The 18,275-nt window shown below is 54.6% G+C and overlaps 1 protein-coding gene across 1 annotated transcript in view; it reads left to right on the top strand.

Moving 5' to 3' along the window:
• Window positions 1-9,690: 9,690 nt before the first annotated feature.
• Window positions 9,691-18,275, top strand: part of ZBTB16 (zinc finger and BTB domain containing 16) — a 158,113-nt gene continuing 149,528 nt past the window's right edge. The window contains exons 1-2 of the mRNA XM_038753414.1: window positions 9,691-9,821; window positions 13,037-14,305. Of these exons, the coding sequence (XP_038609342.1) occupies window positions 13,110-14,305 (1,196 nt within the window). The 5' untranslated portion in view covers window positions 9,691-9,821; window positions 13,037-13,109. The remainder of the gene's footprint in view (window positions 9,822-13,036; window positions 14,306-18,275) is intronic.

Raw genomic sequence — 18,275 nt, 5'->3', positions numbered from 1 at the left:
GGGACAGCAGGCAACAGCCTTGCAAATAATTTCACCATTTTACCAGCCTATAGTTGCCCCACCAGTTCGAGCTACTCCGAGGGCTCCACCCCCTGGGGAAAGAGAGACAGAAAGTGTGAAGGGGAGACAGAAAAGGAGGGAGGTTGAGGATAATAGTAACCAAAAGGGTCACTGTGCCCTGACCAAGCCAGATTCATGGCTGTCAGTCTTTCCACTCTAAATGTCCATCCGCCCCGTAATCTTTTCCAGATTATAGTTTGGAATTGCCATTTTACCCTCCCCCAGGCTTTCAGAGATCTGAAGCCAGTGACCCTCATCATTTGCCTGGACAAAAAGGGACACAGGTGACTCTTTTCCTGCAGGTCCACTGTCAGTCAGTCATATTTATTGAGCACTTACAGTGGGAAGAGCACTGTACTAAGCGCTTGGGAGAGTTCTGAGAAGCAGCATGGCTCAGTGGAAAGAGCACGGGCTTTGGTTCAAATCCCAGCTCCACCAACTGTCAGCTGTGTGAGTTTGGGCAAGTCACTTAACTTCTCAGTGACTCAGTTACCTCCTCTGTAAAATGGAGATTAAAACAGTAACCCCCCCCCCCCACCGTGGGACAACCTGATCACCATGTAACCTCCCCAGAACTTAGAACAGTGCTTTGCACATAGTAAGTGCTTAACAAATACCATTATTATTATTACAATACAATACAACTGAGAGTACACTATAACAGTATAACAGACCACTCCACTTCTTGTCCATTACTGCAGTCAAAAGCTGTAAACTACACATCTATTGTCCCATCTCCCTGGCCTCCATGGTGCTGTCTTCACAGCCACTCTGGCTCTGTGCTCTGTGGCTCAACCAGGTTGTGCCAAGAGCCTCCTTGGGCCACAGCGAGTGTGACTTGTGAGACAGTGGCTTGGGCCTGCTGTTTCCCCGTAGCCACTATCCCCATTTCTGGAAAGTGCTGGGGAAGGAGGAAAGAAGAAGCAGAGTGGCTAAGTGGATAGAGCACAGGCCTGGGAGTGAGAAGGACCGGGGTTTCAATCCCGGCTCTGCCACTTGTCTGCTGTGTGATTTTGGGCGAGTCGTTTCACTTCTCTGTGCCTCAGTTCCCTCATCTGAAAAATGAAGATTAATACTGTGAGCCCCATGTGGGAAAAGGGCTGTGTCCAACTTGACTATCTCATATCTATCCCAGTGTTTAGTACAGTGTCTGGTGCATAGTAAGCACTTAAAAATACCATGGAAGAAAAAGAGGGGTTCATAGTGCAGCTGACCCCTGACACAGATACTAGGCAGGAAATGTGCCTACTAGCTCTGTTGTATTCTCCCAAATACTTGGTACAGTACTCTGCACAAAGTGCTCAATAAATGCCAATGATTGATTGATTGACCTCTGTTGATCCTGACAAGGACTTATTTCTCTCTGCCTTGTAGATAAGATCAGAAAGACAACCAACTAGTGTGACTTTCCATGGCCCTCAGTTGTAGTACTAGTGATGGTATTTACTAAACCTTTATTTTGTGCAATGGGTATGTGTGTGTTATTCCTTTGTGTCTGTTTATATGGCTTTGGATATCTGCATGTGAAAGTCTGTGTGTATGTCTGTTTGTAACACCCCTCACACACATACACACCACTTACTCCAATTTGGAAGAAAAAAGTGTCTCCTGTCAGCGTGACTGGTCAGTAGTGTGTACTTGCTCTGAGACAGGGCCAGAATCTTGAATTCCATTATGTAGGGTGCAGAGGTTCGATCCCAGCAGGAAGGAGTTTCCCAAATCAACCATGTAATCAACAGCATTTGCTGAACTTCATCACCCTGATTTACTCCCTTTGTTCATCCCCCCTTCCAGCCCCACAACACTTATGTACACATCTGTAATGTATTTACTTATAATAATGTATAGAAATATGTTGGAGAAGGCTTTTGTGAATACCATGGACTTGCCAAAAAACAAACAAATGGGTTTTGGAGCAAATTAAGTCAAAGTGGTCTTTGGAGGGCCAAATGACTCGACTTAGCATATTTTGGACACATCATCAGGAGGACTAATTCTCTGGAGAAGACACTAATGCTAGGAACAGCCTAGGGAAAACATGGAAGAGGCAGACCAGCAGCTAGGTGGATAGAAACCATAACAATGATAATGAAAGAACCATTAGCAAGGTTACGGATTAGGGTAGAAGATAGGACCTCTGGAGAAAATAGATCCCAAGAGTTGCTATGAATCGGAAATGACTCAACGGAATTCGATAATAAAAATAAGTCTGTTTTCCCCTTTAGACCTTAAGCTCGTTGTGAGCAGGGAATGTGTCTGTTTATTGTTTTATTGTGCTCTCCCAAGCGCTTAGTACAGTGCTCTACACACAGTAAATGCTCAATAAGTATGATCGACTGACTATAAGGCCCTGCCCTAAGCATTGGGAGGGGATAAACAACCTCTCGACCATGTCCTGCTTCTGTCCTGGAGCCACCTCCCCCTCCAAGAGACAATTTCTCTCCCCACCTTCAAAGTTTTATTGGAAGCACATCTCCTCCAAGAGGCCTGACCTGACTAAGCCCTCATTTCCTCTCCTCCCATGTCCTTCTGCAGCACCCTGATTTGCTCCCTTTATTCACCTCCCCCCATTCTGTCCCGCAGCACTTATGTCCTTATCCATAATTTATGCATATTTATATTCATGTCTATCTCCCCTCTAAACTGTAAGCTTGCTGTGGGCAGGGAATGTGTCTACCAACTCTTTTATAGTGTGCTCTCCCAACCCATTAGTACAGTGCTCTGCACACAGCAAGTGCCCCACAAATAAGAGCAACTGATAACAGTAGCAAGACATGTGCCAGGCCTTCTAGAAGCTTACAACCTAATGGGGCGAAGGGAATAGGCAAATATTGTTTACAGATCTGAAGCTTGAGGAAGAATAAGGAAAAGGCAGGAAGCACTGGAAGTGCTACAAGATGAACAACTGAACAATTAATGGTATTTATTGAGCACTTACTGTATGCTGAGCCCAGTACTAAGCATTTGGGACATATAATAGAGGAAGTAACCATAATCCCTGCCCTCAAGGAGCTCACAGTCTTACCAAATACTTGAATGTGCAGATAAATATATAAATGGTACAAGTAAATAAAAATGTACATATGGACACAAGTGCTGATTAAAGTACACACGTTCTAAGTGTGGGAGGGTGTTGTGCTTGGTATAGTGCTCGGCACATAGTAAGTGTTCAATAAATGTTGTTCATGATGAGATGATGATTGATGATGATGATGTTGGGCAGATTCATTCCATCATATTTATTGAGCGCTTACGGGGTACAGAGCACTGTACCAGGCACTTGAGAGAGTACAATACAACTGGGAATTAATTGGGAAAGATTCTCGGGAAGTAGTGGAGTCTAAAGGGAGGATAGAGACAGACACATGGATCTTAAGGCTCTCTGGGAAGAGAATGCTGGCTTTTTCGAACCAGCCATTGAATATGCAGTGAGCTGGTTTGAGCTGGGGAAGAAATACAAAACATGCTCTCGGGCCAAGTGGGCCAGACATGCCAATCACACCAACAAAGAGGGGGACTTCCTTGAGGGGAGACGGTGAAGGGAGACCAAAAGTTCAGGGAAGAGGACGTGACAGAGGGAGGATGGCCAAGGGATCAGGAACAGGTGAACACTCCACTTGTTCCTTCAGCCAGCAGCTTAGCTAATAATAGCTGACATTGCCAGTGCCAGTGCACATTGCCAAGCACTGAACTAAGCACTGGTGCTGATATGCAGATCAGATATTGTGCCCATCCTCAGAGGGGCTCAGAATCTATTTGCCATTTTACAGATGAGGAAACTGAGGCAGCTAAATGACTCGCCCAAGGTCACTGAGCAGGCATGTGGTAGATCTGGGAGTAGATCAGTGCTCTTTCCACTAGGCCACACTGATTCTCATTCAGCTGAACTGGACATCCTGGCTGCAGCTGGTTTGGATTTGGGCACGGGAGGGTTGGCTTTCTGTTATCCCCCTCTCCACTTTAAGCTCACTGTGGGAGGGGAACATGCCTGTTATATTGTGCTCTACCAAGCACTTAGTACAGTGCTCTACACACAGTAAGTGCTCAGCAAATACCATTGATTGATTGTCAAAGACCAGCCCAGGGATACTCGAGCCCTGTTTGGGGCAGGACCCAGGAAGCCAGGGAGCCTCTGCAGGTTTCCCCACTCACCAGGCACAAAATGCTACTCGCCCCAGGCTGACTAGATGAAATGGGTCTTTGGGAATGGAACTCACACCTGGTTTCACACATCCAGACCCTCACACCTATGTGCACACACATGCATATACAGGGGAAAACATAGATATATGCACATGCACCAATGTTCAGCTACGTGCACTCAAACACACGTGCACCTGCTCAAATTCACATGCACACAGTCCAGCTCTCCCTCCCACAGAGGACGGGGAGTGATGGCGGCAGGGCTGGAGTTTTTGCCCCTCCTTGACCTCACCACCAGGTTTCTCACAAACTGGGGCTCCTACCCCCAACTCTCGGTTGCTACTTGAGCTGGTCAGTACCTGCTGTCTGGTGGCCTCACTGGCCCCACTCACAGCCCACTCCCCCAAAAAAATCTAACCCCCTTGCCCAGCCCAACCACTTTTGGTCCAGGTCCTCTGTCGTTTCCACCCACCCCCTCAGAGCCCCTGGGCAGTTGAGGGAAATTACTCCACCCCGACTCCAGCTCCCCCCCAAGGCCCAAGGGAGAAAGTCATTCATTCATTCATTCAATCGTATTTATTGAGTGCTTACTGTGTGCAGAGCACTGTACTAAGTGCATGGCATAGTGTATAGAGCATAGGCCTAGGAGTCCACTTCCTCTGGATCAGAGTTCAGGAGGCATGAAGTCCATCTGGCCAGTGCCTTCTCCAGAAATTTCATCTCCATTGAGTAGACAGGGATCACCTTCCACAGCCTTCTCTTCTTCACACAACGCACCCTCTAATCCTTTCACCGGGGCCAATTTCTACCCTTTGGACCATTTGGGGAAGTAGATAGGATGGGGTCAGTTGTGGGCAGGGAACGCATCTGTTTATTGTTGTATTGAAATAATAATAATTGTGGTGTCTGTTAAGCACTTACTGTGTGCCAGGCACTGTATTAAGCAGTGGGGTAGACACAAGTAAATCAGGTTGGGACACAGTCCCTTGTCCCACATGGGGTCTCAACCTCAATCTTCATTTTACAGATGAGGTAACTGCTGCACAGAGAAGGGAAATGACTTGCCCAAGGTCACACAGAAGATAGCTGGCAGAGGTGGAATTAGAACCTAGGTCCTCTGATTCCCAGGCCCACGCTCTTTCCACTAGGCCACACTGCGTGCTCCTGCCCAGAGGCAGGGGGTTGAATTGACTGTCCCCTCCAGGTCTCTACCCAGAACATAATTCTGGATCCTGGTGCCATTGGGAGAAGCAATAGGAGAAGGAGAGGAGAAGCAGTGTGGCTCAGTGGAAAGAGCCCGGGCTTGGGAGTCAGAGGTCACGGGTTCAAATCCCGACCCCACCACTTGTCAGCTGTGCGACTTTGGGCAAGTCACTTCACTTCTCTGAGCCTCAGTTCCCTCATCTGGAAAATGGGGATGAAGACTGGGAGCCCCCCCGTGGGACAACCTGATCACCTTGTAACCTCCCCAGCGCTTAGAACAGTGCTTTGCACATAGTAAGTGCTTAATAAATGCTATTATTATTATTATTATTGGGATCTACCCATCTCTAGCTCCCCGAGTGAAAGAATAAAGTTTCCAGCACTCGAACTGACTGGATCTCCACAGAAGGCCATTATCTGGATAATTCTGGTTCCAAAAACCTGCCTTAGCCTCAATTATCTGGATATTTCTGGCACATCTCTTCCAAGAGGCCTTCCCAGACTAATCATCCCCCTTCCTCTTCTCCCACTCCCTTCTGCATTGCCCTGACTTGCTCCCTTTGTTCTTCCCCCAGCCCCCAGCCCCACAGCACTTAAGTCCATAGCTGTTATTTATTTATTTGTATTGATGCCTGTCTCCCAGGCTCTAGCCTGTAAGCTCATAGTGGGCAGGGAATGTGTCTGTTTATTGCTGAATTGTACTCTCCCAAGCGCTTAGTACAGTGCTCTGCGCACAGTAAGTGCTCGATTAATGTGAATGAATGAATGAATCCCCTGGACAATTGAGGACCTCCAAGATTCTCTCCAGGATCGTTTAGGCTCTCCACGTGGCTGAGCAGAGCGCTGAGCGGCAGGGAAAGTGGGGGAAGGGCTGAAAGCAATTAGGGGGAGAAAGGGCAACGGGATCAGAGCCAGGAGAAGCGAACCCTTCTCATTTATTAGCAAACTCCACTCTCTCGGCCACCCCCCCCCCCCCAACTTCCCCTGTGCTCTCTCCCTAACTCCGGCAGACGGAGAGGGAAGGGGGAGAGGGTGAAGAAGGCTTAGTGGAAAGAACACGGGCTTGGGAGTCAGAAGTCGTGGGTTCTAATCCCGGTTCTGCCACGTGTCGGTTGTGTAACCTTGGGCTAGTCACTTAACTTCTCTGTGCCTCAGTTCCTTCATCTGCAAAATGGGAATGAAGAGTGTGAGCCTCATCTGGGACAGGGACTGTGTCCAACCTGATTACCTTGTATCTAACCTAGCGCTTAGAACAATGCTTGGCATGTAGTAAACGCTTTAACAAATACCATAATTATAATTATTATTATAATCTTTTATCTACCCCAGCGCTTAGAACAGTATTTGACACATAGTAAACACTTAACAAACATCATAATTATAATAATTATTATAACCTTGTATCTACCTCAACGCTTAGAACAGTGCTTGGCACGTAGTAAACGCTTTACAAACACCATAATTATAATTATTAGTATAACCTTGTATCTACCTCAGCGTTTAGCGTGGTTTAGTGGAAAGAGCACGGGCTTGGGAGTCAGACCTCATGGGTTCTAATCTCGGTTCTGCCACTTGCCATCTGTGTGACTTTGGGTAAGTCACTTAACTTCTCTGTGCCTCAGTTACCTCATCTGTAAAACGGGGATTAAGACTGTGAGCCCCACGTGGGACAACATGATTACCCTGTATCCCTCCCCAGTTCTTAGAACAGTGCTTGGCACATAGTAAACACTTAACAAATACCATTATTATTAATAATAATAGTGCTTGGCACATAGTAAGTGGTTAACGAATGCCATCATTGTTATTATTATTATTATTAAGGGAGGGAGATAGGGGCAGGAAGAGGTGGGGGATGCGGGGTGGGAAAGGCTTTCTCCTCTCCCGATCTTTAAGAGAGCGGGGTGGCCCGAGGTCTCCTCTGGGCAGTCAGTAAATAGCCCGCTTCCTTTTCCCGCTGCCGTTCGGGGATCTCGGCGCCAGGGGGCGCCAAGGGCGCAGGCTGCGAGCGCACGGAGGGCAAAGGGGCATTGCTAATTTGTGCCAAAGGCGAGACCCCCCCACCCCGACCCTCACCCCATAAATACAAAGTAATTCGTGTCCCGAAGTCTCCCGCCGTTTCCAGCTCCAGTCTGAGCTCCACCCCCGACCTCTCTCTTCCCCAGCCCACTTTTCTCTCTCTCTCGTTTCTTTCTGCGCCTGCCTCTGCCCTCTCGACTGTCCGTGCCAGTCTCGGTAACTCTTAGGAACACCCTGGCTTCCCCCACTCCCTCCCACAGACTCCTCCCACCCCCAACCCCCCACTCCCACCCACCACCTGCCAACTTTTTCCGAGAAGCCCTGGGCCCAGCATCCTGGCCTCGGTGCTTAGCACAGAGTAAGCGCTTAACAAATACCATCGTTATTATCATTTCTCCCATGGGCGGATACTGTTTGGTTTCCCCTCCCCTTGGAGAAGCTGTCGGCTCCTCGTGCTGAGGGCTCTAATCGCCCGCGGGGGACGGGAGAGAGGGGCGTCCCATAAAACCACTGGGTCCCTCGGTCTCCATTAGGATCAGGGCAGGCAGGATTTGACGGGATGCGGGATTCGGGCGGGAATCGCGCGCGGCCGCCGGGACTCCTGGTTTCCATCCGCTCGGGCCCTGCAACTAGTTCCAGGAAGGGGGACACAGAGAGAGAGAGAGGGACCTTGGGAGAAAAAGCGGGGCGGGGAGCCCCTGGATGTCACAGGTTCTAATCCCGGCTCTGCCACTTGTCTGCTGTGTGACCTTGGGCAAGTCACTTAACTTCTCTGTGCCTCAGTTCCCTCATCTGGAAAATGGGGATTGAGATTGTGAGCCCCACTTGGGACAACCTGATTACTTTGTATTTACCCCAGCGCTTAGAACAGTGTTTGTCACATAGCAAGCGTTTAACAAATACCGTAATAATAATGATAATAATAATTATTATTATTAATGTGTAAAATAGGGATTGAGACCGCGAGCCCCACGTGGGACAGGGCCAAGTTGGACTGGGCCCAACTCGCTTTGCTCGCCTCTACCCCAGTGCTTAGTTCAGTGCCTGGCACATAGTAAGCGCTTAACAAATACCATCGTTATTACGTTTGGTTGTTGTGGCTCCCCACCTAGACACCGTCCTCCTCTACCCTCAGACCACCCCTCCCCCGTTTGTTCATTTATTCCATCGTATTTATTGAGCGCTTACTGAGCGCACATCACTGGACTACTCGCTTGGGATTCATTCATTCCATCGTATTGATTGAGCGCTTACTGAGCGCAGAGCACTGGACTAAGCGCTTGGGATTCATTCATTCTCGTTCTCGCCTGTCCCGCCATCGACCCCCGGCCCACGTCCTCCCCCGGGCCTGGAATGCCCTCCCTCTGCCCATCCGCCAAGCTAGCTCTCTTCCTCCCTTCAAGGCCCTACTGAGAGCTCATCTCCTCCAGGAGGCCTTCCCAGACTGAGCCCCTTCCTTCCTCTCCCCCTCGTCTCCCTCTCCATCCCCCCATCTTACCTCCTTCCCTTCCCCACAGCACCTGTATACATGTATATATGTTTGTACATATTTATTACTCTATTTATTTATTTATTTTACTTGTACCTATCTATTCTATTTATTTTATTTTGTTAGTATGTTTGGTTTTGTTCTCTGTCTCCCCCTTCTAGGCTGTGAGCCCACTGTTGGGTAGGGACTGTCTCTATATGTTGCCAGCTTGTACTTCCCAAGCGCTTAGTACAGTGCTCTGCACACAGTAAGCGTTCAATAAGTACGATTGATTGATTGATTCATTCATTCCATTGTATTTATTGACTGAGCGCTTACTGAGCGCAGAGCACTGGACTAAGCCCTTGGGTTTCATTCATTCCATCGTATTTATTGAGCACTTTCAGAGTTCAGAGCACTGGACTAAGCGTTTGGAAAGTACAATTCGGCAACAGATAAGAGACAATCCCTACCCAACAAGGGGCTGCTGTTTTGCAGCCGCGTCTTGGGGGAAGGGGGGTCCCTTCCAGGCACTGCCCCCTCCCCGGCCCCGCGCCGCCTCCTCCAGGCAGGCTGCGGCCTCCGGCCGGGCTCCCGCGCTCAGTGCCGGCGGCAGCTAGGTGTCAGGCGAGGTTCGGGGCCGGGAGCTGGGGAAGGGGCTGTGGACAGTCTCCGCCAGCAGTAAAGATGGAGGGGCCGGGCGGGGGCGGGGCGGGCAGGGGAGGGAAGGAGGGAGGGGAGGGGGCTCGGCGCTGAGGCGGGGCGCGGCCGAGGCGCCGCAGCCGGCGGTGATTTGCTGGACGCTCCGCTCCCGGGACTCGGGGCCGCTGAGAGCGGGGAGTGCGAACTGCCGGGCGATGCCGCCGCCCTGACCCCGCCGCCAACGACGACCCCCGCCCGCCCGCCAGCTCCCCGGCTCCCTGCAGCGGTGAGTCCCTCCCGGACCGGTCCTAGCAGCTCGAGGCTCCCCCGGCCCTGGGCCCCTCTCTCCCGACACCTCTGGGCAGCTGCTGACCCTCCACGAACCCCTGGGGCCCGGTCCGGCCGGAGGCCAGGGGACAGTCTTCATGGTGCGGCTGCGGCCGCCCTGGAGGTGTGCTTGTGAGTGTGTATGTGTGCGCGTCTGTGATTGTGTATGTGAGTGTGTGCGCCTGTGAGTTTGTGTCTGCCTGTGAGTGTGTGCGGCGGGGGGCGGAGGGCGACCGGGCAAGGGCGAGTGTGTGTGTGAGCGTGAGCTTGTGTAAATGGGGAGGGGGCGCCGGAGAATGAAACCTTGTGTGTGTTTGTGTGTGCGCGCCCCGGGAGCCCCAGGGCCGGGTTTCATTCTGTGCCAATTGTCCGGGCTCCTCTGTCCCCTTCCCTGGTCCCGCCCCGGCCCCGTCCCTCCCTGCCCGGCCCCCGCGCCTTCTCCGCCCCCTCGCCGCACCTGATGCATCTGGATTAGGCCGTTCCTGGCCGGGCACACGCGCACCCAGACTCAAGCTCACGCAGGCACACGCACAGTCCCCCCCACCCCACCTCCCGCCGCCCCGTGCACGCCTGCACACGCGCGCTCACGGTCTCCGGCACACTTCCACGGTTCCCTGCGTGCAAGCGCGCACACACACAATCCCCGGTGCTCACACACTCGCACACACACACCCTCCCCCCGCGGCGCGTGCACACTCCCGCACACCCCCCCACACACACACACAGACACACACACAGACACACACACACACCCAGTCCCCGGCAGGCAGGCAGGCACACATTAGGCGCACGATCCCCCACCCGGGTGCTCTTCTTGTCGCGCCCGCCCAAGCCCATCTGGCTGGTGCGGGGGGTTGGAGGTGTCCGTTTCCCTCCCCTCCGCCCTGTCCAGCTTTGTCTCTCCTTTCCTCCTCGGGGTCGGAGCTGGCCGGACCCCGGCCCGATCGCCCCCCGCCCTCCTACCTCCCCGAAGAGGGGGCTCCTTTAAGTTTGCCAAGTTGTCCGGGCGGGCGTGCTTGGGGGGGAAAGGGACTTCTAACCCTTGCTGGTGGGAGACCGGGGGAGGGGGGAATCGAGCTCTCCTCGCCCTTTACCCTTCTCTCCTCCCCTGGCACCCAAACATAAATACACACACACACTCGCCTTCCAACCCCACTCGGGTCCCGGGATCCTCCGGAAAGCCTAGCTCTCCCTCCCTCTCCCCAGGTTCTGGAGTAACCGAGCCTTTCCTACTCCAGGCCGGAGGGACAGCCGGGATTGGAGGTGGAAAGGCGGGAGGGGGAGTTCCCTTCTTCTCTGGCCCCTCCTGTCCCCGGGAGGAGCGTTCCTGCCACCGGCGAAGGCGTGGGGCGGGGAGAGAGAGGGGGCTTCTCTTCCTCCTCCCCCCCATCCCCCTCCGCCCTTTCCTGATAAAATGGATTTGGGAAGTGAGAGGCTAGCGCTCCGCCTGGACCTCTCTGCCCACTCCCGCTCCCATCCCTTCCCCGCGCCTCGCTCCCCCTCCGTGTCCCCCCGGGGTCACCCTCGCGCGAACAGCGGTTTATCTCTGTCCGTACACTGCACTTGGATCTGGGACCTTTGGGCATTTGATATCCCCCCCCATCCCACCCCCAACCCCACAGCGCTTATATATACATCTTTAAATTGTATATTATTCATACTGATGCCCGTCTTCCCCTCTAGACTATAAGCTCGTTAAGGGCAGGGAACGTGTCTGCTAATTCTGGTGTGTCGTACTCTCCCAAGCGCTTAGAATAGTGCTCTGCACATAGTAGGCGCTCAACAAATACCACTGATCGATTGATTGATAGATACTCTGCGATTCTCTCTTTCATGCATCCTCTCTCGACTCCCACCCCGGTTCTGCTTCCCCCGACCCGGTAGCCTGTCTGGGGCATTCACGGTGACCCCCCTATGCCCCGCACGCCCCCCATCGAATTCCGGAGACCTAGTGATCCAGCGCTGAGCCTCGAGAGGGCGTCTACATGAGCCCCAGAGTCTCCCACAAATCCCCCCCAACCACCTGCTCTAATTTCTGCAGCCGCTTCCTCCTGAAGCTTGGGCCCTGGTGGATCTTAGCACGACCAAACTCCAGGGCCCCTCCCTGCCCATTGCTCTGTGCCTCTGCAGCTTGGTGGGAAGTGTGTGTGTGTGTGTGTGTGTGTGTGTGTGTGTGTGTGTGTGTATCGGGGGGCGGGGGAACGACGACGAGGGGAGGGGAGTCACACCGACCTGTTGGGACGGGAAAAGCTTCGGCCTGGAGGTAGCAAGGTGCCTGGAAAGGGGCGCTGGAAGCTAGATATTTTTAGGGTTTGTGTGTGTGTGTGATGGGATGGGATGTGTGTGTCGGAAGACGACGAGGGGAGGGGAGTCACATCGGCCTGTTGGGACGGGAAAAGCTTCGTCCTGGAGGTAGCAAGGTGCCTGGAAAGGGGCGCTGGAAGCTAGATATTTTTAGGGTTTGTGTGTGTGTGATGGGATGGGATGTGTGTATCGGAAGACGACGAGGGGAGGGGAGTCACATCGGCCTGTTGGGACGGGAAAAGCTACGTCCTGGAGGTAGCAAGGTGCCTGGAAAGGGGCGCTGGAAGCTAGATATTTTTAGGGTTTGTGTGTGTGCGTGTGTGTGTGCAGTGCGTTAGTGTGTGTGTGTGTGTGTGTATCGGGGGGGGTGGGGGGAGAGGACGACGAGGGGAAGGGAGTCATACCGGCCTGTTGAGACGGGAAAAGCTTCATCCTGGAGGTAGCAAGGTGCCTGGAAAGGGGCGCTGAAAGCTAGATAATTTTAGGGCATGTGTGTCTGTATGTGTGTGTGGTGAGGTGTGTGAATGCAGGACAGGCAGGCAGCCTCCCCCAGCCCCCACCCCGCCCTTTTTCTTTCCCTCTCTTCTCCTCGACTGCCGGAAGCGAGTAGGTTCGAGTCCTCCCTGCCGTCCGCTGGCCAAGTCTCCGTGGAGCCCGGCCCCTCCCCACGCCCCCCTCCGAGTGGCTCTGCGCATTTTCGAACCGCAAACGGGGCCCCCGAGCTGCCCCTCGAGACACGTGCCGTGCCTCGGGGTGGCTCTTATTGCTCACCAGCCGGGCACTAAAACCCTCTGTTCTCTGTCTGTCTGTCTCTGTCTGTCTGTCTCTCTCCTGTCCCCGGTGGGCCCCCGGCTCTCCCGTCCTCCCCAGGGCCCCCAGTCGCCTGTCCCTCCTGCTCGCCCGGCCGGCCGGCGGAGCCCATGCCCGAGCGCCGGGCAGCGCCATGGATGTGACGAAAATGGGCAGCATCCACCTGCAGAACCCCAGCCACCCCACCGGCCTGCTGGGCAAGGCGAACCAGATGCGGCTGGCGGGGACGCTGTGCGACGTGGTCATCCTAGTGGACAGCCAGGAGTTCCACGCCCACCGGACCGTCCTGGCCTGCACCAGCAAGATGTTCGAGATCCTCTTCCACCGCAGCAGCCAGCACTACACCCTGGACTTCCTGTCGCCCAAGACCTTCCAGCAGATCCTGGAGTACGCCTACACGGCCACGCTGCAGGCCAAGGTGGAGGACCTGGATGACCTGCTCTACGCCGCCGAGATCCTGGAGATCGAGTACCTGGAGGAGCAGTGCCTCAAGATCCTGGAGACCATCCAGGCCTCGGACGACAACGACCCCGGGCCCGAGCCCGGGCCGGACCCCGGCGAGGACGAGGAGCGTAAGGCGCGCTGCCTCAAGGGCCTGCTGGCCGCCCAGCCCGGCCCGCGGGGGCCCCCGCTGGCCCACAGCCCCTCGCTCTCCACCTCCTTCGGCCTGCCGGCCCTCAGCCCCACGAAGGCCGCGGTGGACAGCCTGATGGCCATCGGGCAGTCGCTGCTGCCGGGCCCAGCGGCCCGGGGGCCGGACGAGGCCGGCGGCGGGGCCGAGGGCAAGGCGGAGATGATGCAGGTGGACGAAGGGCAGAGCCCCCGCGGCCTGGCCGAACCCGGCGCCCCGGCGGGGGACAGGGTCGACGAGCGGGCCAAGGACAGCCCCGGGACCCCGACCCGCAGCAGCGTCATCACCAGCGCCCGCGACCTGCACTACGGCCGGGACGAGGGCGCCGAGCCGGGCCCTCCGGCCGCCCCCGGCCCCGCCCCGGCCCCCGAGCCCGGCCAGCCGCCCGGACCCGCGGCCGAAGCCAAGCACCGGGGCCCCCTCTTCTCCGTCCTGCCCAACCACGAGACGGACTCGAGCCTGGCCCTGCCGGCCGCGGGGGCGCCCGCCCTACCCGGGCAGCCCGCTCTGGCCGTGCCCATGGACTTCAGCACCTACGGCGGGCTCTTGCCTCAGGGCTTCATCCAGCGGGAGCTGTTCAGCAAGCTGGGCGAGCTGGCGGTGGGCGTCAAGGCGGAGGGCCGCGGGGGAGCCACCGGAGAGCCGTGCAGCGCCTGCGGGGCCGAGCTGCCCGACAACGAGGCCTTGGAGCAGCACAGGTAGGACCGGACCCCTGGGCACGGCCCCCGGGGGTGAACGGGCTGCACTCTGAGGGGTGGGGGTTCCGTGTTTATTTACCCGTCCACTTGTTCTGTTTTACCGTCTGTCTCCCCCTTCCGCTGATGGCATTTGTTAAGCGCTTACTCTGTTCTAAGCGCTGGGGTGGGGGGCGGGATACGAGGTGATCAGGACACCACGTGGGGCTCACAGTCTTAATCCACATTTGACAGATGAGATAACCGAGGCCCAGAGAAGTTAAGTGACTTGCCCAAGGTCACACAGCTGACAAGTGGCAGAGGCGGGATTAGAAGCCAAGACCTCCGGCTCCCCAGCCCGTGCTCTTTCCACTGAGCCCCTTCTAGATTGTGAGCCCGTTGTTGGGTAGGGACCGTCTCTATCAGTTGCCGATTTGTACTTCCCAAGCTCTTAGTCCAGTGTTCAGCACTCAATAAATACGACTGAATGAGTGATTGTGAATGAAATGATGGCTTACTGTGTGCAGAGCACTGGGCTAAGCGCTTGATTCTCTCCCTGGCCCTTACTCTGCCCTTCTGGGGAAAGGGTGGATCGCTAGCCGCACGGAAGAGGGAGGGAGGGAGTCGGGGAGCCGGAGTCCCTCATCGCGGCTCCGTCACTTGTCTGCTGTGTGACCTTGAGTGAGTCACTTCACTTCTCTGGGCCTCAGTTCCCTCATCTGGAAAATGGGGATAAAGACAGAGCGCCAGGTGGGACAACCTGACTACCTTGTATCTACCCCAGCACTTAGAAAATTCATTCATTCGAACGCATTTATGGAGCACTGGACTAAGCGCTTGGGAAGTACAATTAGGCAACAGATAGAGACAATCCCTAAAGAGCTTGGCACATAGAAGCGCTTAACAAATACCATCATCATCTGTACATTGGGGATGAAGACTGAGAGCCCCACGTGGGACAACCTGATTACCTTGTATGTACCCCCCAGCGTTTAGAACGGTGCTTGGCACATAGTAAGGGCTTAACAAACGCCATCATCAGCAGCTGTAAAATGGGGATGAAGACTGAGAGCCCACGTGGGACAATCTGATTACCTTGTATCTACCCCAGAGCTTAGAACAGTGCTTGGCGCATAGTAAGTGCTTAACAAATACTATAATAATAATAATAATAATAATAATAATAATCTCGCCTCCATCATTCCCCGGACCGGGCGCGGGGCGGATCCCCCCGCATCCGAGCTCCGCTTCCGAACACCGGGGGCGAAGGGCACGGCGCTTTCCGGAGCGGGCAGGAAGCAGCCTCTGCCTGCCCTCCACCCCCGCGGGGGTCGGGCCGGGGGCTCTGCCTCAGACTTTCCCAAAGACCCCCCCCCCCAAAAAAAAAACCAGCCTCGAAGAAACCTCCGGGGCCGGAGCGGTGCGGGAACGTGCGGCATCCCGCGGTGGGCAGAACCGGGGACCCGGGTGGCGAGGCGGGGACTCTGGGAAAGCTGGTAGTGCCCTGCGATCCTCGTCCCCCGAATGGGCGGGTGGGTGTCTGACGGGTGCTAGGCCTCGGTTCCTTTGCCCACCTCTTTCCCCTCTTTGGGTGCCAGGATCCTTGATACATCTACAATAATTACAGAATTCAAGTGCCTACTATGTACCAAGCGTGGGGATACAATCCACAACAGTCCAAGAAAGCTGGATTCTCAACCTCCTTTTCAGTAAATAAAAATAATAATAATAATAATAATGGCATTTATTAAGCGCTTACTATGTGCAAAGCACTGTTCTAAGCGCTGGGTAGGTTACAAGGTGATCAGATTGTCCCACGGGGGGCTCACAGTCAATCCCCATTTTACAGATGAGGTCACTGAGGCACGGAGAAGTTAAGTGACTTGCCCAAAGTCACACAGCTGACAACTGGCGGAGCCGAGATTTGAACCCATGACCTCTGACTCCAAAGCCCGTGCTCTTTCCACTGAGCCACGCTGCTTTTCCCAAAGAGGTTAAGCGACTTGCCCAAGGCCCCACAGCCGACCAGAGGCAGGGTTGCTAGCAGCTCCCGGAGCCCCTGGGTCCCCCAGCTTACCCATCAGGTTCCCATCTGTCCCCCTGGAGCTCGCCTTCTCCAATGCAGGATGAATCCAGGTCCCCGCGAGGCGTGAAAGACGTCGAGTTTCCACCCAGGCCAGAGAAGCAGCATAACCTAGCGGAAAGATCACGGGCCTTTGAGACAGAGAACCTGATTCTAATCCCGGCTCTGCCGATTGCTGGCTGAGTGACCTTGGGCAAGTCACTTCTCTGTGCCTCAGTTTCCTCAACTGTAAAATGGGGATTAAATACGTGTTCTCCCTCCTACTTAGACTGTGAGCCCCTTGCTGGACAGGGATTTTGTGCGAACAAGTCAATCTGTACCTACCCCAGCGCTTAGGACAGTGATATGTAGTAAGCGCTCAAAACCTACCATAAAAGAAGGAGGGCGGCTTGAGGCGTGGATTTCCCCCCCCACACACCATCTTTTTGACCTCCGCTGCAGCTGTCGCTTCCCGGTTCATCCCCCACTCCCGGCCTAATGTCTGACTGCACCTGGAGGCCACTTGGACCGTGGGTCATCCGGTTCCGCCCTTTCGGATCGTGGCTCCGTCCCCGGATCCGAGAAGTGAACGTGCTGGGACCGTTTCCGTGTATATTTCCGCACGTGTCAGGGAAACTGTTTCCTGAATCTTGGGCAAGGCGATCCTGGCGGAGGGCTCCCCATTCCTTCTGTCTCCTCTGGCCAACGGCGGGGGGGGGGGGAGGCCCTGCCCTCTCCATGACCAGGGCGAGGGTTGCCCCTAGCCAGCTGCTCCAGGGTTCCGCATAATAATAATAATAATATTTGTTAAGTGCTTACTATGTGCCAAGCTCTGTTCTAAACTCTAGTGTAGATACAAGGTAATCAAGTCGTCCCACGCGGGGCTCAAATTCTTAATCTCCATTTTACAGGTGAGGTAACTGAGGAACAGAGGAGTGAAGTGACTTACCCAAAGTCACACAGCTGACAAGTGGTAGAGTTGAAATTAGAACCCATGACCTCTGACTCCCAAGCCCGTGCTCTCTCCATTAAGCCACGCTGCTTCTCATGACCGGCCGAGGTGGGCGGGAGGCATTGGGTACCTCTCCCTCTCCATGCCTGAAGCTGCCCGACGCCCCGCCCCACGCCTTCTCCTTTCCCCACGGTCCAGCGATGTAGCCTGTTTTAACCCCCCCCGCCCCCTTCCCATTCACCCAGAGAACCGAGATTTGTTAAACTTCACTGGGCCAGTCAGGTGAACGAAAGTGGCGGGGTGTCTCTCGGGGTACGGGCTCCTGCCCATCCTACAAATGGGTAAACTGAGGCTCTTGGGAGGCCAAACCCATAAACAGGTGGTGGGCAGCAGGGCCAGGTGGAATTTGTGTGGCCGAGGGTGGCTGGAAAATAGAATCTGGGTTTGAAACTCGGGGGTACTGGAGGGTGTGACTTCTTCTCACCCAGGCCTCCATCGTCCCCCCTCCCTCAATCTCCAACACCCCCCCCCCACACACACACACACCAGCTGGGGGGAAACAGTGTAGCCTTGTGGATGAAGCAGGAGCCTGTTAGAAGGACCTGGGTTCAAATCCCTCTCCACCACTTGTTTACTGTGTGACCTTGGGCAAATCATTTCACTGTGCCTCAATTATCTCATTTGTAAAATGGAGATCAAGACTGTGAGCCCCATATGGAACATAGATTGTATCCAACCTGATAAGCGTTAAATGCAGTGCTTGGCACATAGCAAGCGCCTAACAAATATAAAAAGGGGGAGTTCACATAGGGTTTAAATCGGGCAGGGCCTCCAGCCCCAACAACAGTTCGGGGTGAGGCGCCGCAGGCTGAAGGCCCGATGTGAAAAGTGCCCGAGCTGGGGAAAGTGAATTATGCCTCGGGAAGCCTTAGTTGAAGACAAGATACATAGAAACCTCCCCCACCCCCATCCTCTTCCCG

The sequence above is a fragment of the Tachyglossus aculeatus genome, chromosome 11 (assembly GCF_015852505.1).
Source record: "Tachyglossus aculeatus isolate mTacAcu1 chromosome 11, mTacAcu1.pri, whole genome shotgun sequence".
NCBI classification, from domain to species: Eukaryota; Metazoa; Chordata; class Mammalia; order Monotremata; family Tachyglossidae; genus Tachyglossus; species Tachyglossus aculeatus.
This window is presented reverse-complemented; position numbering and strand designations above follow the sequence as displayed.